This window comes from Gossypium raimondii, chromosome 9, assembly GCF_025698545.1.
Source record: "Gossypium raimondii isolate GPD5lz chromosome 9, ASM2569854v1, whole genome shotgun sequence".
NCBI classification, from domain to species: Eukaryota; Viridiplantae; Streptophyta; class Magnoliopsida; order Malvales; family Malvaceae; genus Gossypium; species Gossypium raimondii.
The window spans coordinates 32,836,574-32,860,003 of NC_068573.1; the positions used below are offsets into that span (position 1 = coordinate 32,836,574).

General features: G+C 32.7%; 3 protein-coding genes across 11 annotated transcripts; 1 reads left to right on the plus strand and 2 right to left on the minus strand.

Annotated features, from left to right (window-relative positions):
• The first annotated feature begins 1,549 nt into the window (after nt 1-1,549).
• LOC105799094 (protein MLN51 homolog) lies at nt 1,550-7,634 on the plus strand. Of its 5 annotated transcripts, XM_012629458.2 has the most exons (13): nt 1,550-2,305; nt 3,602-3,704; nt 3,812-4,014; nt 4,116-4,539; nt 4,627-4,951; nt 5,407-5,521; nt 5,898-6,020; nt 6,119-6,174; nt 6,285-6,342; nt 6,436-6,502; nt 6,584-6,663; nt 7,095-7,186; nt 7,276-7,634. In XM_012629458.2, exons 1-10 carry the CDS (start codon nt 1,782-1,784, stop codon nt 6,461-6,463), a joined length of 1,959 nt encoding a protein of 652 aa, XP_012484912.1. In that variant the 5' UTR covers nt 1,550-1,781; the 3' UTR covers nt 6,464-6,502; nt 6,584-6,663; nt 7,095-7,186; nt 7,276-7,634. The 5 variants fall into 5 exon arrangements, with proteins under 5 accessions (XP_012484912.1, XP_012484910.1, XP_052476387.1 ...); XM_012629456.2 differs by having other exon boundaries at nt 4,116-4,951; XM_052620427.1 differs by having other exon boundaries at nt 4,116-4,951; nt 7,310-7,634.
• Nucleotides 7,635-7,965: 331 nt separating this feature from the next.
• Nucleotides 7,966-12,999, minus strand: LOC105799095 (centromere protein C). Of its 3 annotated transcripts, none has more exons than XM_012629462.2 (11): nt 12,670-12,999; nt 12,478-12,566; nt 11,881-11,983; nt 11,633-11,772; nt 10,471-11,444; nt 10,268-10,367; nt 9,586-9,668; nt 9,277-9,361; nt 9,081-9,191; nt 8,470-8,626; nt 7,966-8,371 (listed from the first exon to the last, which is right to left on the minus strand). In XM_012629462.2, exons 1-10 carry the CDS (start codon nt 12,768-12,770, stop codon nt 8,496-8,498), a joined length of 1,917 nt encoding a protein of 638 aa, XP_012484916.1. In that variant the 5' UTR covers nt 12,771-12,999; the 3' UTR covers nt 7,966-8,371; nt 8,470-8,495. The 3 variants fall into 3 exon arrangements, with proteins under 3 accessions (XP_012484916.1, XP_012484915.1, XP_012484918.1); XM_012629461.2 differs by having other exon boundaries at nt 7,966-8,251; nt 12,670-12,997; XM_012629464.2 differs by having other exon boundaries at nt 7,966-8,251; nt 9,277-9,355; nt 12,670-12,995.
• A 2,791-nt stretch (nt 13,000-15,790) lies between these two features.
• Nucleotides 15,791-19,271, minus strand: LOC105799096 (E3 ubiquitin-protein ligase At4g11680). Of its 3 annotated transcripts, none has more exons than XM_052621110.1 (5): nt 19,103-19,271; nt 17,301-18,113; nt 16,852-16,977; nt 16,483-16,759; nt 15,791-16,132 (listed from the first exon to the last, which is right to left on the minus strand). In XM_052621110.1, exons 2-5 carry the CDS (start codon nt 17,948-17,950, stop codon nt 15,947-15,949), a joined length of 1,239 nt encoding a protein of 412 aa, XP_052477070.1. In that variant the 5' UTR covers nt 17,951-18,113; nt 19,103-19,271; the 3' UTR covers nt 15,791-15,946. The 3 variants fall into 3 exon arrangements, with proteins under 3 accessions (XP_052477070.1, XP_012484920.1, XP_012484921.1); XM_012629466.2 differs by having other exon boundaries at nt 19,070-19,271; XM_012629467.2 differs by having other exon boundaries at nt 18,997-19,271.
• Between the last annotated feature and the right edge of the window lie 4,159 nt (nt 19,272-23,430).

Consider the following 23,430-nt stretch of genomic DNA (forward strand, 5'->3'; position numbering starts at 1 on the left):
TTTTTTGAAACAAAGGCTAAACATCTTTTATGAAGCAATAAGGCAACATTTTAGAGATTGGAATTAAAAAAATTAAATAAAATATAAACCCTAAGATTTACAAAAAAAAAATTAAAAGAAAAACATAGATTTTAGTCGTACTTAAGCTTTTCTCGTCTAAAAATCAGAATACCAAGAAACTGAAAAGCTCTCAAATTTGCCTTTGTCTACATCCTTTGCTAGTTATAGACGGTGGCAGAAGCATCTGGTAATAAACAAGTCGATGGTAAGTATCCTGACCGTTGAAATCCATTCCAATCCTCCGTCTCCAGCCAACATCGCCCTGAGGCTTGACCCTCCACCACACCACCTCCATGGACACTTTTCGTCGTTCGTCTTCTACAAGAAGATAACGATTGGGGCCCATTCGCTAACTAGCATTCTATCAAAGGAAAGATCCATGTGCATTTAACCACTATTTGAGCTGCCCCTTGTGCAAACTAACATTTTCACATTGATACTTACATAGCTCTCTTGATACCACACGTCTCCCATGATAAATGAATGATGAAAGACCCCAACTTTGATAAGATCCACTACCATCTGTTCACCCTCAATCTCCCCTTGTTACGTTTCAAGACGATAATATCCAATCCATGCCCACTCCTCGATCTAGTGGCAACATCCTCGACGATTTGAAGCTCACTCGACCCACCACGTCGCTTAACGATAATGCTTCTCCTATAACCCATCCCCTTGTCATCCGTCGCTCCCTCTGGCTTGCCTACCTATCACTCGATTTCCTCTTCCCCTCATCGGAATTGATATGCCACTCGTCAACTTCCCTACACTCTATGGACAGTGCCGCCAAAACCACCACCTTAACCACTTAACAAATCGTTGAACCGCAACTATACCCTCTTTCTCCCAAACACTTAGAAAATTGAAAAAGCTAAACAGAAACTCAAACTACTATGCTACAGAAGCAAACATAATCGTGCTGTAGAAGTAGACATAACCATGCCATAAAAGCAGATAAAACCATTTTAAGAAAACTTTAATGGAAAAACGTTTATATATGGACAAAAAAATTCATGAAAGCCTTAGAATTAAAAACGGAAGGAACAAATTCTTCATTTAAAAACACACAACAAAAAAACTACAAGTAAAAGGCGGTTAGCGGCATCGACAAAGACGCTAAGGTTCATGTTTGCGGTAGTTAACTCCCCAACTAGAATAAAGAAGAACTAATTGCAAAAGTTAAATATTATTCATATGTGGTGAAAAACCGAATTATGGTTTATTTTGATATCCCAATTATTAGTTGACCTCAATAGTGTAATTGATTGATACATTAATTACATGTGGAAAACGTGGCAAGACACTATTGGTCGCCAGTCTTAAAACTCCTTTTAAGATTTACCCAACAGAATCCAAAGAACTCATGTGATCTCAAAGGCTCCATTTTTATAACTCCACATTTCCTAAAATACCCTTTCTATTCTACTTAATTACCGAAAGGCCAAAACCAGAAAAAGGAAAACACAAGAAAACAAAGACCTATCTCCTTTCAATTACACCCAAAAATCCCCCCCCCCCCAAATATCCATCTTTCTTTATAAAAATCTAGGGTTTACCTAAGTAACGCTATCCCCTATATTTCCTATAAATATCCTAATTTTCCTTTCATTTTAAGGGTTTTCAGGGTTTTGATTTTCTTCGAATTGGATTTTTTTGCTTTGTTTTGTGTTTTTGAATAATTAGTAAGTTTTAGCGATTGGTGTTTGGTTAACGAGAAAGTTATGGCTACGACCGGAGAAGAAGTGGAGTACGAGAGTGATCCAGAGGAGGTAAAGCGTTCACTGGCAATGCGGAGGAGAGAGGCGGCGAGTGATGATGAGGATAATAATACTGAACCGAGGATGGATCGAAAGACTGTGGTTCATTCCGATGAATCCGACGGCCAGGGAGGTGCTGCAGATTATGATGATGGCGAAGAAGAATTGGACTTAGAAGAATCTTATGATGAAGAAGAGGAAGAGGAAGAAGAAATTTATGAAGAGGGGGTAGAGAAAGTAGGGAAAACAGTGTTGCAAAGGAATTTGGATGAAATTGGAGAAGATTTGAAGGAAGCCGTGGTGAGTGATGTGAATTGGAGTTATACGGATGAGGAAGACGTGGATGTGGAGATTAATGATAACAATGATAATCATGTTGAAGAGAAGGATGAAAAGGAAAAGGAGAATGAGCCATTTGCTGTGCCAACTGCTGGTGCATTCTATATGCATGATGATCGCTTTCGAGAGAATGTTGGCGGTCGTCGTAGGTATTCAAAAAAAATTTGTTTGCTTTTCTGGTTAAATTGCATAATATGTTTTAATTTAACTATTTAAGCTATTAATCGACTGTTTTCTAGTATATGGTGTGTTTACCTAAGGGTTTTGTTATGCTTATTTTAGTTTTCTTAAGGATTGAAGTTGGAATGCTTACTTGCCTTGCTACGTAACTCCATATGCAGACAATAGAAATTAATAGCAAATAAGTCTTTCATACTTTTAAGCAATGTTACAGTTGGACAACAAATGTGTTTGGGTAGGTTTGGCACCTATGATATTCATGCTCTGTGTGCAGCTGTTTTACCTTTTGTCATCGGTCTGGTAGTAGGTTTTAAGGAAATGTAAGGTTGTCATGAGAGTTCGGCGTACTTTCTCTTCTAGACAAGTATGATTGCTGACACAATTTGATTACAAAATTTTAACAGTTGGAATGAGGACTAAGGACATAAGATGCCATAATCTACTCTAGCATAATGCTACACAAGTAGGGCTACATACTGGGTGCTCTCATACTTGAGGCGTTTTCCTTTTTTCTGGTGGTTGTTTTTCTTTCATTTGGGAGATTAAAAGGTACCTGGTTTGAATAAGACCTTTGTTATAAAACAAATAGTGCCCAAATATAAGGGCAAATTTGACCTTATTTGATCAAAAGTTAGGCCTAGATTGATTTGGTATTTGATGACATTATTAGTGATAATAATTTCTTTCACTCGTTTGCTTATGTGTAAGGGAAAGTAGGATTTAATTATCAACATACTTTTCATCTATACGAATACTATGACAGCTATATGAAATTTTATTAACCATAGGCTCTTTATGGTCTGAATCTTTATTTAGATCTCTATTTTCTAAATCATTATCAATTTATCACTAATATATGTGTGTTTGCAAGACTAATTGTTTTGTAACTGTGTCCATATTTTGTAAAGGTTTGTTATATAATCCAACTTTTTACCTTATTAATGGGGCATTTGAAACCAATAACTTGATATTTTTGATACATGTTATATTGATCTATACAATGGGATGGCCCTTTTCCATAGCATAAATCTCAACCCTCACATCCTAGGATTTGAGCTCAAGACTTCCTAGATGAAGGCTTCAGCTCTAACCACTGGGGCTTATCCTCAGGGACAAACCACTTACCTGATGATAATGTACTATCATTGCTTAACTTTTGGTCCAGACATGATTTCAATCCTCAGTATTTTGTTTTTGTTTTTTTTTCTTTTACACTAGTTAATATTATGTTTTAAGTTTTTTATCAATATCGTTTGCCACTTTAGGCGAACACGTGGTGGAAGAAAACTGTGGGAATCCAAAGATGATAGGAAATGGGGACATGACAAGTTTGAGGAAATGACTCTGCAAGAAAAACATTATCAAGAGGTAAGGGTTGGCATGCATTCAACTTGCATGATTAGTGTTCTATTTTCCTTAATGTTATTTGATCTGATTTTGTTTCCCTACTGATATGTTTTCCCTTCCACTTTCAGGGAAGATCTTCTAGAGGTAGATATCGAGCTCGGAGTAAAAATCAGGGTCCAGATCATGGTTATCCTAGGGGAAGTAGGTCCAAAGCATTTGGGAAGAAAAACAATCAGAACCAGCCTCCGAAGTCTGTGAGAGGGAGAGGACCCAGGAAGTATGAACCTACTATGAAAAACAGCAATCAGGCACCTCCAACACGGAACAGATCGTGAGTATTGACATGCATTTGTTTTCTTCAATTTTCTATATTGTCATACACGCTTACCATGATTAAATCTGCATGACATTGAATGAGTTAAAACATTTCAGATCTGGAAAACCTCTTGAGAGAACTTCACAGGCCCCTTCAAGTGGAGTTTTCACGCATGCAACAAATGCAGATGCTGCATCGGTTCCTTCTAGGAAACATGTTTTTGCATCAAGCTTGAGTTCTGCTTCCCCACCTTTTTATCCATCTGGGTCTTCCAACAAAGACGTTACTGTGACTCAGAAGGACATGCAAGCTGGAAGCATGAGCAGGAATCTTCGCCCTTCTGTTACAGATGGGAATTATTCTGTGTCACAATCCAAGTCATTAAGAGGGAAGAATGCACTTGATTCTGTCAACATGGCAAAGCTTTGTATAGATGATTCCCGTTGGTCAACTTCTGTGAAGCCTTTGAACAATGTGCAAATGCTACCTTCTGGATCTTCATTGGGTAATACTGGTCAACACTCTCAATCCAGGGTTCAGGTTAGAGGCACACCTATCCCAGGACAGAAGTCTTATCAGTCTGCTCCACGGCAGAACCAAGTCAACAAAGTTTCTCCACAAATGCAGGTCAATGCTGTTCAGAGAAGTCCTGTTCAAGGCTGGGCTCAGTCTTCTGTACAAGCGGCTATTCAGCAATTGGGCCAGCATCCTGGTATTGGGTCTCAAGCTTCCTCTCCACCAAAAACAGCTATGTCAGTCAATTCAAATGAATCTGGAGAGGTTGACTCTTCAGAAACAAGTAGATCCAAGGATGCATTGGTGAGCAAAGGGAAAAACAGTGTTCAAGGAGCTGGAAGGGGCTCTTTTATGTACGGTGGAGCTCAGATCATGGGGGCTACAGGGAATATTGCTGTCCACAATGGTGATCAAAACTTTCCTGCCTTTTTGCCAGGTAAAGCTTTTTATACTACTAATTATTTAGTTTATACTTTAATCTTTTAATTTTTCTGGAATCTACCTGAAAAGGTAACCGTAACATGTGGACACTGTCTTACCTGGAACCGTGCATACAAAATCCCTGGCTGCACCTTTTGAATTATGAATTAAATCAAATTTATTAAATATTAGATGTAGTTTTCATCTGAATATTTTTAATTTCCTTTGGCTAAGGTCAGATTGAGTTTTAATTCCTGGAATGTGGTGGTTTTAGTAGGGATATGCTTTTTATGAGTTGACTAAAGATTCAAGCTTGCTTGAGTTTGTGCAGGGCAATGGCTTTTGTGTGCTTGGTTGCTTAGATTCATTTATATCATTCTATGCCTTTTGTTTTACAGTTCTATGCTTTCCTTGTATTGAACTTTTTTATAAGCTCAATGTCTTTTTTCCCCCTGAATGATTGGCATGCAGTTATGCAATTTGGAGGTCAGCACCCCAGTGGCCTTAGTGTTCCTGCAGTTGGCATGGCATTTCCTGGATATGTTGCCCAGTCCCAAAATGGTTTGGGAAGTTCAGAAATGACATGGTACAGTAATTCTTTGCCTGTAGAAACTTTTTTTCTGTTGATGACACAAGGCTTCCTTTGGCAAATAAAAGTTATGTCTTGGTCAGGTCCATAACTGGCCACAATTTTCTTATGGAGGAAGTTCCTCTCCATAATGACTCATACTTATCAATCTGCTTTTAAGACTCCCCATATTTTCAAAATAAGTTTTTTGTAAAAAAAAATCTCCAATTTGCTACAGATTTTGACAGTAGTAGAAGGGTAAGGTAGGAATCCTTTTGAGTGGGGATATCGATTTGACTATCAATGCAGTGCTAAATCTCTCTTGATTGCTTATTTTCATTCTTGTTAATCTGTTTAATCGAAGAGCATTAATGATTTTCGTTTTCATGATTAGGCTACCAGTATTGACGGGTGGTGCTGGGGCTTTAGGCGCAACATTTTGTCCACCTTATATTCCTGTTGACGGGGCTTATCATGCCCGTTCTTCAGGACAGACGTCTTCAACAGGATCCTCAAGGTGTGTAGCTGGTTAAAATTTCTCCCATTCATAAGTTGCAAAAATGGTTATTATGGTTGCTTACTAATTTTTTATTACTATTTAATCGCCCTTTGCAGCAAAGAAAATACTTCTAGCAAACCCATTAATGAATGGAAGCCTTCTCAGGAACCTGGTAAGCAACGATCTATCCTGGTCTTAAATTTGTGGACTTTGGAACATAGGCAGTTAGCACTCTGCCATACTTTTTATGTTTTAGTAGTTAACTAGCTGTCTCCTATGTAGAGCTTGTGAATGATGACTATGGTGAACGACAAAATAACCCAAATAAGCAACCTCGCAGGCAAGTGTGGATTCTGTGAATGAGTGGAAAATATTTTTCAGATACATCATTTATTATATGTGTTCTGATTTGTTATCCTTGATTTCCATACAGATATTCAGAGATGAGCTTTAGCAAGTGATTTACTATAGATGGAGCCTGTCCCAATAAACTGATAAAGGTGATGGTTTGGCTATGAAAGTTTTTATTATTTTTGTGGATGTTTGACGTTTCTTATTTATGTACTGGGTGGTGAGTGCAGGCCTTTTCTTCAAGGCCTTTGGCGATCTCCAGCTTTTGACCCGGACCACTTTGGCTGCAATTTGTTTCTGGATATTGTAGGTAAATCATGCTTCGTCCCTAGTTAATGCCTTCTTAATCTGTTTGAAGTTTGAGGTTTTTTTTTTCCTAGAAGAAACTTATAACTTCTGCGGCTTTATTTCGTGTCCAAAAAAATGCACAAAATAACAATGCAGTTTCTATTTCCGTGCCTCTCCTCTCCTACGATGAGAAATTGGAAATTTCTTATGCAACTACTGCCACATGTGAAAAATGTTAAAAGATCTTTTCTAACTAATGGCACTGTGGCACTGATTCAAATTTCAATCTGGCCTGTTGTGTAGTTTTATAGTTTTATAAACATTTTTGCTTAATGAGTTGAAAATCCATACATCGGCAGCACCTTTTTTTTCTCTTAGTAATCGATGGCGGCCTCGTTATTTCATCATCCTATAACCTTAAATCTCTCTCTTTCATCTATGTTGTCATGGCAGAGTTATAAATGACAAACACCTGCTCATGCTACATCGAGTTTCAAGAATATTATCGTGGCTTGACGGGTGGATCTCCCTCGTTTAAATATATGGTATGAATTCAGATAAAAAGATAATATTCTTTCCTCAAATTTACAGCTTGAAAATTCCCTGAAACCACCACAATTATTGTTCCTTACAGGCTTTTGCTTGTGGCGTGAATTTTGTAAATGAAGGTTGTGAGAAATTTAGGCAGAGGCTTCTCCATGAAAGTATGGAACAAAGATTATCTTGGCAGCAGCAGCAGTTTGCTTTAGTATATGATAAGTTGTGCAAAAATGGTGGGCTTTGACGTTTATTTTCCCTTTCTTCCATCTTTGTCTAGAAAACTTGCTTGGTTGATGAGTTAAGAAGCCTGGTTTTTAGAGTAAATATATGTCATATTTTGGGAGTATTTTATTGAGATATTTGACAGTTGGACTCTGCTATTGTGAAAGGGATTCTTTAATTTAATAAGTTGGATCTGATGATTTAGTGGCTTTAAAGCTTTTATTCTGTTCAGAGCTCTTTCTTGCTGCCGCTTATTTGAATTTTATATTTTTAATAATTACTAAGCTGGTATAAATGGACGGGAGTCCAAACTTTCTACAATCAATTAATATTGCAAGGGAAAATAAATGTTTATGAAGCTTTAAGCTCTGTGACAAAGAATCTCTCTTTCGTAGGTACACTACTTTCTATGTCTCTGGGCCTATCCAAAACCGGATTCCCCACAAAAATCGGATTTCGGGAAGAAAATTATAATTTAATTTTTTTTTAAAAGAAATTAACTGCCTTTACTTTAGACCAAGCCTTAGTAGAAAAAGGAAAATGAGGATCAAACTAAGAGAAATGACAATAAAACTCTTACGATCTCCGTAGTTTCAATCGGAAACTTTAACTATTAGAGATACCAACTGAAGTATAGAATTTTCTTTTTGTTCTCTGTGACAAGAAATGAAGTTATGAACTCACATTACATTCAGGAAATTGGGTGAAAAGAATTACCAAATGAATGTCTAAATTGGATGTCTTGCGGCAGCCTAGCATGGTTAGCTTAAGTACAGGCTCGAAAGTCGAAACCCATTGCATATCTCCAGGATCCATAGGAGACAAGCCTTCATTTGTCTGGCATGTTACTGCAAAGAAAATTTCGGAGCAAAAATACCATAGTGCCATACACGTCAAGCTTATGCTTCTTAATGATCATCATAAAATTATAAGGGAATAAGATTATATTTGCAACAGAAATCCTTGAACTACAAAACAAGTAATCGGACAACCCTATATCAGGAAAAGAAAAAAGAAAAAGCACTCAACAATTAATTTTAATGTCATTAATGTATGCGGAACTTACTCCACAATCCACCAATCAAGGTTATCTCAGAACCTGGCAGCCAATTCAACTAGATCTTTGTACTCATCGCTAACAAAAGACTTCACTTTCAGGGTAGGGTTTTCACCATCAGCCTTCTCTGGAGACTCGTACTTTATCCCGATTACAGTTGACAAACCTGTACAAAAACAATGTACTCACAAATCCAACCACATAAAGTGTCTCATGTAGATCAAATTGAAAACGTGTTCGACATTTCTAAAGCAAAAAAATATGATGATGGATGTCACGTAAAGATCTCAGGTTCGACCCTTATTGCACTTTGGTTGTGCCCAAATAATAATATTAACTAAAAGCAGGATTACATGAACACGATATATTTGGTTTCAAACATCAAGAAGGCAAATCAAGTAGAGATAGCTGAGTAAAAACTACAGTAGTAATGAGCCACACTGGAATTATAACAAACTGACATACTTGTCATCAAGATATTATATGTCATCCTTAGAGAACAACTTTGGGTGAAATTTAAAGTTCATTCCAAAAGGCAGTTAATTTTAAATTATAAATTTAGAACGGGACAATAAAATCCTTGCATAGAAAGGGAAAAAAACATAATTGAAGGTACTCACTTGAATGTACACGTCCGTATAAGAATCTTTCACCTTTCCAGAATTCCAACGGTCTTGATCTGATCCTCGTGCTTCGTCTCCTCCCTTCTGTATCGAATGTAGTACCAGCACCTAGAAAGGAAGAAAGCAGAGTCATTGCAATGCAACTACAAAAACACTCCAAAGATGCAAGTTGAAGTTTTGGTATTAGAGACACCTGCAAGGCTTTGTCTCCGAGAAACTTCTTCCCTCTTAAGTACACGGTGTGCACTTCGTTTTGTTTTGCCCTTCTTATTCTGTTGCTCAAGAAATGAATTGAAAATTAGAAAAGTTGGGAAAAGAAAGTTGAATTGAGAAATTTTCAAAAGGGAAGGTATACGAGTTTGAGAAAATTAAGCAGAATCAGACAAAAATAAATTTTGGAAAATGGAAAGGTAATAGTATAATTTCTATATATAAGCCCAGAAAAGCAGAACATAACTATATAAAATAATCAATAAGATAAATAATTGTGGAAATTACAAACCTCATGCAACTCCTGACCACTTTCTACAGCTCTTGAAGATCCATCCATTCCATGGTCCTCATCCATAGCAGGATTTGCTTGATCTAGGGAACAGAAATGTACACAAATGAAACTAATAAATTGAAACCATCAAAACTATATCAACGACCACGGTAAATTAGGCTCATGATGTGCTAGGTCCAATGCAAACAAAGGTGGAAAAGTATAATTTAAAATGTAAATAAATCTAGTAATATAAGATTTAGAAAGAAATTTTAAGGACAATTTATTTAAAGCATAATATTAGATAAATCCACGATATGATAGAGGGAGAGAGAGGGCAAGGAATGAGCAGAAAATCCTATAGCGTCAGATACGAGCATAAAATAGACTTGGTTTCTGATTATAATAGTGTGAGAACTATATAACATGTGGCAAGTTATGTGTAACTCAACATATCAACCAGGAAATATTTTGGTGGAAAGGAGGTTTTCCTTAGAGATAGAGAGGGTGGAGACAAATTTGTACCACTCACAAAAATCTTATATAATAAGCTAACTATCATCCATTCATCATAATCATGCAAGAAAAAATCTTTAGACTTTTTGAAGGATCATAAGCGTCTAGCTAGGAATTTGGATAAGCTGAGAAGTAGTTTGCCTCCATTTATTTGTGCACCACTAAGTACTGGTCTTAATCATACCTGACTCTATCTGAATGGTATGTGAATTAACAATGGTTGTGCCCTCCACATTAAGTTGGACATGAGCAGAAACCACTGCTTCCAATGGTATATCTTCTACCTGTGTTTTGTCACAATACCTCAGAGTTAATTAACATTTAGTAACAAAGGTTAGCACCAAACTGCAAATGACTAACTCTTGAAAAGTCAATATGAATACTCACCCTTCCACCAAATTCAGTTGGTTTTCTTGTTTGACTATCTGTATCAACTTCAGGCCTACTTAAACCATTATTCTCTAAGCCAGCCTGAGATCCACTTGAGACAGCACTAATACCACAATCAAGTCTCCTATCATTATCATTAACAAATTTGTCAAAAAGACCAGCAAAATCTCTCCCATCGAGCTCAGTATTTGCATTAGCAGTCGTAGTTTGATTTGATTCTAATATTGGAGACCTTAAGAGTTGAGACACATTCCGTTCCTTTTCTGTATCAACCTGACTAGATTGTTTTTTGATACTTTCAACAGCAGATGCACTTCCCCCAGGTGATTTCTCAATATTGTCAGTTGGAAAAGGATGACTAAGAGGATCCAACTGCAACACATATTTATTCTGCAATGACATTGAAGCTAATGGATTTCTTGGAGGAGTAGGAGAAGCTAAATGATGAACAAAACTTTCAGACTGTTGCTTTGGTGATCTTCTATCAGTGCAGTGTGACACACTTGGTTCTTTTTCTATACCAACCTGATCAGATTGTTTACTAGTATTTTCCATTGGAGATGCATTTCTCACAGGTGATCGGTCAATATCATCATTTGAAAACTGATCATTTAGTACATTGAATCGCGAACTTTGTTTCTTCAGCAATGATACCGAAGCCAATGAACTTGGCGGAGTTGGAGAACCTGAACAATGAACTGAACATTCAGCCAGTCGGTTTGATGTCCTTTTACTAATCCCTTTCATCAAATCTGATATTGAATTTCTAGGCTTTGTCAAGTTTTCTTTAGAAGCCTTCAAATCAATCCTTCGTATATCTTGCAAATCAGGAAGGCATATTTTGTCCAGATCAACAGGCTTGATCTGCAACCGCTCCTTTAAAAGACTGACTGCCTCGTCCCCATCATAATTACTGGAAAGCAAATGATCCAGAAGTTGATTAATATTGTTCTCTGCTTTGGCCACCGAACCTAAGGAGTATATAACACCAATTTATCATATACGCAAAGAAGGGAAAATTTAGTAGCATTATAAAACCAAACACAAACGAAAACCTAGTCATATTGCAGGTTAGTTTTAGAAGATATCAAGAATGGGAAGCCAAGGGGGTATAAAGTAACACAATTAAGAAATGACAAATCAACCTTTCATGACTCACCAGCCAACTTCTCTGCTAGTTCGAGGACCGGGTCAGATTTTTCTTGTTGTGAACCACAAAGTGGACTACAACGTTCCTCATCAAAGCTTTCCACCGGGGACATAGAAGTAGAATAGCGATGTTTGTACTTAACTGATCTCCTGAAAATAAAATCACAAGGCTATGTTATATACAAATATACAAAAGATAAAAGAAGTAACAAAACTGAATACAACAGAAATTCGGCTACAGAAAAATTTTGATCAGACCTCGCTATTCCAGGGCGACGAGGGCGTGCATCCATGGATTGAGCATTTTCATCCAAATTTGATGGAACACCACCTGTTTGTTTCTGTATTTCTTTTTTGGCTTCTATAACAACACAAACATACATCGAAAAGCTGAGTTCATGTGAATAGTTGCAGATTAAATTTTCCAACAACAATAATAACAATCATAAAACAAAATTGAGCAGCAAACTTACTTCGCACATCAAAACACTAAGTTCATACAAATAATTGCAAATTAGATTTTCCAACAATCATAATAAACAAATACATAAAAAGGCAATTGAGCAGCAAACTTGCTTTGCACACCGAACCGCTAAGTTCATAAAAAAGATTGCAGATTAGATTTCCCAAAAACGATTTTTAAAAAAGCCGCTATTAAGCAGCAAACTTGCTTTACAGTTTGCACATCGAAAAGCTAGGTTCATAAAAATATTTACAGAAAAGATTTTCCCACAATGATAAAAAAAAAAAAAAGAAGAAGAAGAAGAGCAATTGAGCAGCAAACTTAGCATATCGAAAAGCTAAAATCATATAAATAATTGCAGATTAAATAAAGCAAATGAGCAGCGAGCTTACTTTCAATCCTATCAAAAGCCATAAAGAATTCCTCCGGATCGTTCAATTTATCGATATCTAAACTTGGTTCTAAACTCACAGTTGGCTGACTACAAAAGTTTAAAGAAGTAAAATTAAATTAACTATAATAACATTAATCAGAAGAACAAAAAAAGAATTAAAATGAACCGAGCAATTTAGAATAATCTTAACCTTGAATTATGTTTCAAAGAAAACCGAGCTCGTTTGCGGCCTAAAGCCGGTCTTCGCTCTCGAGGATTTTCCATAACCTCTTCGGCATCGGAGATTGACATATGGAGGTTACACGATTTCTGAATTGGTATCGACAAAGTGCTTTAGCTTGCCCTAGAAGTTTAGAACGACTTGGCAATGGCTGGAATAAATAAACAAATTAACCGAACCAAAGTAACAGTAGGCTTTAATATGAATCGAGACAGAGAGTAATCGCAATCGGCAATCGGCAATCGGCAATCGGCAATTCAAGTGAAATTGTTGTCAATGGTTTAATTCTTCTCTTAGTCCCTATATTCTTCAGACTTTTAACATTTAATCTACCAACTTGTCTCCCATTAATAGGTGTTTTTTCATTAAGTTAAAATATGCTGTTAGTCCCTGTATTTTTTATAAAAGTTTAGATTTTGTCCTTATTCTTTAAATTTTAAAAACTCAATTCTCCTACTTTTTCAATTTAAAAATCATACTCCAATCATTATCGTTGTTGGTAGATTTTGTTAAAATTTATCAACTTAATATGTTTCTTTTAATTTAAAAATCCTAGTCCAATCATTATTGTCATTGGTAATTTTTGTTAAAATTTATCAATTTAACATATTTATTTTCCGTCAATCATATGTCACGTTACATGGGAGCAGCATCAACATGCCAAACTAACAAATTTTGATTAAAAATACTTACGATTTTAATAATAGGACTAAGATTTTTAAATAAAAAGACTTTATTTTAATTCTTTAAGTATAGGGAATAAATTTTAAATTTTGTTGAAGTATAAGGGCTAATAGCATATTTTAACTTTTTACATTTGAATATGTGGCATTCCTCTACTTCTAATGTTGTATAAAATAATAAATAGTATTATAAAGGTACTTTTATTTTTAGATATTTTATATAATATATTTAAATAAAATAATTTAAACATTAATTAAAAATCACTCTGTTAAAAGAGTTACTAATTTTAATTCACATTCATTTAAATGATATTTTTTTTACATAATTTTTTAATAAAATTACTTTTACATAATTTTTCTCACTTATGGGTATAACATAATTTAGTTCATTTGGAATCTTGTACTTTTATCATGGTATAAATGCATTTAAAATATTTTACTGTTTATTTTTTTATAAATTTTAATATATGAATAAATTTATTAAAATATTATTTTTTTACTGTATTTGTATGTAATTATGTAGAGCCTCAAATTCTAATCCAAGAAAAAGGGAAAGAATAAGTTAAAATGGGTTTCGCTATAATTAGAACTCATCATGTTCGAGTCTCCTAACTCATTCCGAAGGTTTGTTCGAAAAATAAGAGAGTTTGAATAAAAATATAAGGTCGAAAAATAGGTTTGGACAAAAAATGAGGCTCATTTTCTAAATGGGTCAGGCCTCGAATAAGAGTTTTCTGACCCGGGCCCAACCCGAGTAAATTAATTATGTTTTAATAAAATTATCTTGTTGTTTTGTTGTTGTTATTGGTGTTTTGGTGTTATTTTTGCAACTATTTTTGTTGTTATTTTTATTGTTGTTTTTGTTGTTTGGCAGTTGTTTTTTGCTACTGTTTTTGATGTTTTTTCATTGTCGTTTTTAATATTATTTGGATATTGTAGAACTTATGTTTTATTATTAATTTTGTTACTATTTTAATTTGTTTGTTGTTTTAATATTTGTTTTAATGTTTAAGTGTATTTGATATATTATATTTAAAAATTTATTGTGTATAATAAAATAATTAAAAAATTAATATGGGTCAAGCCTAGAGGTGTGTATGGGCCTAAAATTTTGCCCAAACTCGACCCGAATAAAAATGTTAAAACTTGGGCCCGGCCCACCTATACTAATTTTTATATGATTCTAAAATATATATAATACATCAAAAATACTAAAAATATCAAAATAAATATTTCCCAACAAATTGAAAATAAATTTTAAAAATATGTATAATTAAATAACACTAAGATAGATGCAACTTAACAAGCAAATGCCTTTAAAATAATAACAAAATTAACAAATGTCTTAAAAATAATAACAAAATTAACAATAAAATAAGTTTTATACAATATCCAAACAATAACAACAAAATAATAGTAACATAATAGTAAAATGGTAGCAAAATAAGGAGAAAACAATAAGAAAATAAGATTTAAAAAAAAACATATTTTTTTGTCCTTTAGTGAATTCAGGTTGGGCCAGGCCTAGGCCAAAAATGCCTTACCTGAGGCCCGGCCCATTTTTAAACGGGGCTTATTTTTTGTCCAAGCCTATTTTTCTGGCCTATATTTTTGCCCAAGTCCTCCCACATTTCGGACAGGCCTTCGGGCTGGGCCGGGTGGCCCGACCCATGAACAGGTCTAGTCAAGCTCAAGTTTGGCTTCTATAATTCGGGCTGAGCTTGGACAAAATTTTAAACCCATTTTTTGAGATGAGCCTAAAAATGAGCTTAAAATTTTGATTGATGATGTCATTATATTGGATATTAATTGATGAAAAAATAATTGGGTGAACTTTAATCGAGTTTGTATAAAAATTTGAATAAAATATTTAGCTTGATTATCTTTTATAGGATAATATTTTTTTTATCCTTTGGCTTTCGCAATTAAGTTTACTTTGATCATTGAACTTAGCAACAATATCCATTTTAGTCCCTACACTTAAAATTGTATTTATGTATTGTCGGTCCGATGATTAAACCGATCAAACTGGTTGAATAGAGAAGTGATGATCTAGCTTGTTCAACCACTGGTCATATTATTATAACACTAAATATAACATTATGAAATTATACCATCTCATCACCTAAAAATATATATATATATTAATTTTCAAGTAATGGTGTGAGACAATCTTATAATTTCACATCATTAAACTTTTATATTTTCCAAATTTAAAGACAAATAAACCTAATTCTCAAATTTAAATGCCAAAGTGAATAAAAGAATTATAGATACTAAAGTGAATCAATTACCAAATTCAGGGTAAAAATTATATTATCCATTTTTATTTAATATAAACAAATTTGTTTACACCAACAGTTGCAATCAAAAAACGATACTGAAAAAAAAAAACATGATCACATGAATGTACGAATATCTCAAAAACTTTTTGACACATAAAATAATATAAATACGATTATGATATAACAAAATACATAAAAATAGCTACGAATACAAGATATGAAGGTCGAATTGTTTAAGACATTGCTTCGTCTTTCAACTGTCATTTTTCAGGTCTGCTGTTAATTTGAATCTCCGGTTGATGGCGAAGTACAGTCACTGGTGTTGCCAACCTCGGTTTTACAAAGGGGACAACATGCATTGATTCTTAACCATTTATCTACACACTTTACATGGAAGACATGGATGCATGGCAGCTCCCTCAGTTCGTCATTGTCTGCATATGCTGCCAAGCAAATACAACAAACCTGCAACACCTCCGGTCCGTAAGTTCGATTATTATCTACATTACTCAGACTTGGATCTATGTGTCGGATACAAGTATAGAGCTAACATGAGCATGTTCAGGTTTTTCGTATATTTGAAAGGTCCTTGAAGGGTCACATTCCCATATCAGATGGGTATGCGTCAGAAAAGAGTGCCAACACGGATACTTCAATAAAAATGAAGGGTCGAAGTAACATGGAATGCTTTAAATTTGTTTGGTTTCATCTAGTTCGATCCTAGCAAGTACACAGAATTAAGTTCGAGTGGGTTGCATTTTACATCTAAAGACCGATAAACTGATAGCAATAGCATTGAATTGAATTGAACTTACTGCATCTTCTCCCGATATCACACGTTCTTTTGCAGTACCGGAAGCCAGAACTGCACATGAAACGTCCAGATCATCAACATTTCCAATTTTCTTAGATTTGAACCTGTAGGTCGGCAATGCGCTTATAGATTCCATGGTAGCTCCTCTAGTTGGCGAAAAGTGCTCCCGAAAACCGAGGACAGAAATTATGCAGGGCAAGCAGCAACAAATTGCTGCACATAGTATGAATGGCATGGCATATCCAATAAAGCTAAAAGTAAGGAACACTACACATAACCTGCAATGAAACCGATGAACAGTTCTTAAACCGCAACAGAACTGCAACTCTCAGTCAAAAGGAGTAATCGATATCATAAGTCCTCATCGTACCTGTACATTTTAGGAGCATCAGAAGGAGATGAATGACCACCAAATATCCACATATTGCCTATGATAAACCACACTGCGAAGAAACAATCTAGCACCATCTTGAAACGGTCTACTAATACATCAAACCTGCAAATCCAATGCCGATTCTTCACTCAATGACACCATTGATATGATAACATAGGAATCGAAAGAAATTTGCGAGATATTATAATAATTGCTTATATTATATAAGCATACATGTATCAACCAAAGAGTGTACTGTATTTTTTTTTCCCATATTCTAGCTGTTTAGCCTATGTTACTCGGACTCTGATGTGAGTATTGGATATGGTATCCATACCCATGTCCCTATATATGTTTGTGATGTACAAATTATTTTCCTTTCCATTCTATCCAACTTTATCATATAAAAGTAATGACTGACAAACAAATGCAAATTGCAAACACACCTGGTACTTAAGGTTCCGGAAATATGACCGTCCCTTGTTGATTCAGTGATGTGATCATTATCCTCATCCAAAGCTTGAATAATTGCAATAGCTGTAAATGGTGTAGACTCACTAGGATTGCCGTAAGAAGAACCTTGACTTGAGTGCAACGAATCTTGCTCAATACCACCGTTGCGGTTACGGTAGCGCCAATAAAGAATAGGAAGTTTTGCAACACAACCAGATGCATAACCAACGATCCATGTGAACAAGGGAGCTTCTGGCTTTTCGTTTCTCGACAACGATAGAACCACCACAGATGCTGTAATCTGACTGACAATAAACAGTAACTCGAACAAAATCCATAATGCAGAGTTTAAAGGGCTCCTGCGATGCCTCGTGAATGAAGAATTCCGAGAGTTCAACCCGTTCGAGGAAGAAGTCTGATATCCGGAAGCTTGTGTGCTGCTTGAAGATCTATGTTCATTCCGTGCTAAGTTCACTCTAGAGGATAATTCATCCAGAGCCGAGCTCGAAGAAGCATCGTCAAGCTCGTCATGCCATGTTACGTTAATGATGTGCTCTTGATCGCTATGGCTTTCCACACGTTCCATTAGCAACGGGTATTGGTCAGTTTGCTTGCTGTTATCTTCCGGAGAGGAACTGTCCATTTAAATCCGGCGACCAAATTACATAGTGTGGAAGCATAGGTTGCTTATCGACTTTCCAGATATCTACTTTCCACCCAAAGTTCACAACTGGTACCACTCAACTTAACACTCGACAACACAACATCGACAGAACCAACAACTTTATTCCATCCATATACAAAAGCTGCCATGAATAGAACATAGAATCAATTTTATACTAATCATGCTAACAAAAACCATGTCTTAAAATTTCAGAGAGCATATGTGTGTGTATGTCGTTATAACACAATAACAACAATGCAAAACTGGAAACTAAAATCGAGCAGCTCAAGTTCACCAAAGTGATGCATAAACAGCATAGTCAGCCGACAATGCGACTACAACATATTGAGGATTGCATTCGCTACAAATACATTAATAAATCAGTTCAAATCACTCGGCGATCATAACAGCCAACATACGATGATCAGCAATCAAACCCTAACAACCTAAAATATCTGATAAATTCACACAAAATTCATACAATACTAAATATGAACTAATCATAAATAAAAATCCAAGCAAAAAAATGGAATTTTTCAAAAGATAAAAAAATTCTATGCATTAAATTTGCAAAAATGCAACCTAAACTACTAAAAAACACAGTATAGTGGTGACATTAAGCATCAACAAGGCTTTAAATATCTGGTATTTCTACAGAAAATACATATAAAACTAAATTAAAACTACTCATAAATAAAACCCAAGCAAAAAAAAAAGAAATTAGACCTTTTTCAACAGAACATGATTGAAGTAAACTAAATATTAAATTTCCAGTTATAATTTTGATAACCCATAACTCTATAAGCATAAATTTTCACAATAACTTGAGTTCAACTGAAAATAAAACAAAGTTCAATCTTCTATATATTTAATCTATGTCTTTTACGCAAATTGGAATCGACCCATTAATTAACTAGAAGGAAACTGAAAACCCATTATCAAGTTTGCAGAATCAAGTTAAAATAACATGAAAATGAGAAAGGGAAAAAGATATTTACATTGGAATACAAAGGTTAGAATATTACCTAATATTTTCAATCAAAACATCTTAGAGTATAGGAAAGTAAATTAAAGGAAAAAAAAAGTGTGAATAATTACACTGAAATAGCTTTCAAAGCACAAAACTTTTACTTTTCTTTCATTTTCTCGAGAAAATACAGCGACAGCATTTCTGCTCCATTGCTAACTCCAAAACAAGAGAGAGAGAATAAGCAAGCGTGGTCTTGGTTGGTAAGAAAGTGATAAAATTCGTGGACCGTTCGATTGAGAGAATTGAGATCAAAGTCGTTGATCTTTTCGCGACCTACTGGTTTTGATCTATTTATTATTATTATTATTATTATTATTATTCTGGGGGCATGAAGATCTATTTAAGATGAACTATGAAATTTTCAACACGCTGCTGATTCCGTAGAAAATATTTTTCTTTCACTTGAATGAATCATGAATGGAGTGAATGGACATTATTTTTATTTAAATTATTAGAATATATATACTTGAGGTTAAAATATTCTGTATTTTTACAAATTTAAAATTTAGTCCTTATATTTTTATTTTTAGAAATTTAATTTTTTATTTTTAGATTTTAAGTATAATTATTAACACTGTTAAATTTATGGTGTGATATTTTAAAATAAAAAATTCATTAATAGTAATGTAGCTAAAAATAATATTGTAATAAACTTGAATTTAAAAGAATAATTTTAACAATATTAATGATTAAACTTAAATTTTAAAAGTTAAATAGTAGATTCTTGAAAATAAGAATATAGGAAGTAAATTTAAAATTTATAAAATATTCAGGGACATATTTTAACCAAAAATTGAATTCCCATATGTTAAACATGATGTGTGATGTGCGGCTAAGATTGCCTACGACCCAAGTGCTAAGCACAATGGCACGTACGGTGGAGATGAGCTTAGGGCTATGGGCCGACAACCAATGAAATAGGGGCCATCGGATTAGGGTAGCCAATAGACCGGTTTGATTAAGTGGGATTTAAGATAAGATATTGGGTTGAATTTTTTTTCTAAATTACTTCTTAAATTTGGTAATTGCTCTCAGATTTGAACTAAATAATTATTTTTATTTTGAAACTTGAACTCTTTTGTATTTAAATTAGTCCTTGAACTTGACAATTATTCTTATATTAGAGTTTGAACTTTAGGATTTTCAAAGAAATATCAAAGATATACTTTGACCCAAAAATTCAAATTCAATGTGAAAACAATTACCAAATTTAAAAGTTAACTTTAACCAAAAAATCAAACCCAATACAGAAACAATTACTAAATTCAAAGACTAAATAGGACCCAAGAAAAAGTTGAAACCTCAATATATGAGTAATTACCAAAATGAAAAAATTATTTAACTCTAAAATATTCCTATTTTTATGTTTATTTAAATTTTGCCCAAATTAAAATATGAATAATATTTTTTTATACAATTTTTCAATAAAATAAAATATTGTCCAAATATTTAGTTCGGTGTGACTCGCCCATTGTTTTCCCTAACTCCAAACAAAATAGATCAATATAGGGTATCTTTTAGGAAAAATTTTCAAAATATATAAACTTTAATTTATATGGTATAAATATATTTATAAAACTTTATTTTTTATCCAATTGTACACATTTAAATAAATAAATACATCGATTTATTTTTATATTTCATAAATATATTTATTTGTGTATACAATATGTAAAGTTAAAATGATATTATATTGTCAATGATGTTATCGATTTCTGAAAATTGAATCAAATTAAAATTTCATGTATAAAATTGCACAAAATCAAAGTCAATGTATAACGTTGCACACTTTATCAAAATTCATGTATAATTTTGAGATTCATCCCTAATGTATAATTGTGTTTGGTCTATTAATTGAGCCACGTTTTCATGGTTGATCTAAAACACTTTCGGTTGGATACCGCTTTGAATATTATATACATTAAATAATGGCAAGTCATTATGTGGATAAAAACATAATTATATAACAAATATATTTATAAAAAATGATATGATTTATAAATGAAGTTTTGATTCAACACTATAGAGATTTGTGAGGTATGTTTGATAAACCATTAAAAGTATTCATTTTTTTATTGTGTTTGGTAAATATATTAACCTTTTAAATAATATAAACCTTTTAAGTGTTTGACTGAAAGAAGAGTATAATTATTTTGAAATTCTTATATAGTATAAATTGTAATTACACATTTACATAGTTTATATTTTTTAAAATATTATTTACTACAAAAAATTAAGCAAATAACAAAAATTAAATTAAATCATCATGTATATTATGTTAATCTAAAAAAGTAGTTGATAACACGACTACTAATAAAAATAGCAAGAAAAATAAACTTCATGGGCAAATTTATCTAATTTTTGTAGTGTATATTTGTTGGGGCATTCCATTTTTAATATTTAACATATGCTCGTTATCATTATTTGTTGGTTCTTGGCCAAGTTCATCATCGTTTGAATTTACATCATTAAGATTATCATAACTTCTTTCTTCCATGTACTCTACGAAGTATCAATCATCTTAGTTCCACCTATGATTGAAGTTGTGAAACATGCAACATACTAGTACAATCTAACATTGTTTTTTTATACTATATTAAGGTGATGTTGTTAATATGAGAAATATTTTTTAGAACAACAAATATATTCTCAACCACATTTTGAAGCTTTAAATGTTTCAAATTAAAGCCTAAAGAGTTCAGAAGATGTCTATGGAGCTTGAGTCTGGTACGTTCTCTCAAATGGTGCAATAAACTTTTCTATTTGCACAATTAGCATTGACCTTATAATATTTGGATTCACATGTCAATTGCTCTGTAGTTTTAATCATAAAAACTTATATAAACTTAATTTGGACAAAGATTTATACTAGGTTATATATCTTTTTGTAATACGTAAATTAAGTAAAAAATAATATAAATTTTATAATATATAACCTTTATAAATAAGATTTTATAAATTGTCCAAAATTTTCATAATACTTCTTATAAATAATATAATTTTTACAATAACTTTAGAATTTTTTTATAAATAAATTAATATATAAAAAACTATAACATTTTGTATGAATAAGTATATTATTTTTATAATATATAGCATGTACACATAAATAAGTTATGTCCATACTTGGTCATAACTTTTATAAATAAATATATTATAACACTATTATAATATATAAATTATTTTATAAAAACTTTTTGACCGTAACTTTAAAAATAATTTAAGATTTATAATAAGCTATAATATAATTTTTATAACTTTATAAAATACGTAGATTATTTTTATAATATAATTTTTAAGATTTATAACATAAGAATTTTTTCGCCATAATTATCTTAAACACTCATACAAATTCATACTTATAATATAATTCTTATAACTTATATAAAAATATTTGTTTAAAATTGAATTTGAGTGTAATTACCTACGTAACTACTTAAACTCTTATCTTCCCCAAAGAAATGAAAAGTGTAATTGGAGTGCTTCGATTACACCCAATTTGGTGGGACTCACCAATGACGATGGTTATCCAAATATGTGACCTTTCAATTATAAGTAATTACACTTAAATCTAATTGCTAAGTGATTTTTCAAACACGGTTAAAATATTAAGTTGATTTATAAAATCTTATAAAATAAATTATTTCTCATTTTAATAAAATAAAATAATGAAATTATTATTTTTAACATTTATCCAAATCAATTCAAAATAAAATAATCAATACCATATTAAGTTATGAAATAATGAATTTTCAAAAATCAAAATTTACTAATATCCAAATAATTATATGCGGTTGTTAATTTTACTAATATATCAGTCAATTTTATAATATAAATTAAATACTAAAATTTAATTTTAATTTTTCACTACTTACTTTTTTAATTTATCAGACACATAACTTGGTTCAAATTTTATTAAGTATTTTTATATTTCTATTTTTCCACATAAAATGTATGAAATGACAAAAAACACCTTTAAAATAATATGGTTTACTATAAAGTAGGAGATTTTCATCATTATCAACTGAGTTAGTGTTCAATTGACTCATGACACCAAACTCTATAAAGGGTTCAATATTAGTATATATAATATAACTTACTCTATAAAGTAAAGATATTTTATCATTACTCAATTGAGTTGATATCTGTTTGACTTGTGACATCAAATTTAGTAAAAGTTTAATATAAGTAGAGAGATATATAAAATTATAAATAAATATGGTTAATTTAAATTATTTTATTTTATTATAATTTCTTACATATGTTGTTATTATTATTAGTTTTAAATTATATATTTTATCATTTATTTATATTATTTTTAAATACGCATCACCCTTTCATAGACGAACGAAGTTTAAATTTAAAAACGATATTATCATATAGGACAACCACAAATCTCAAATATATTTTACATTGTAATACGAATATA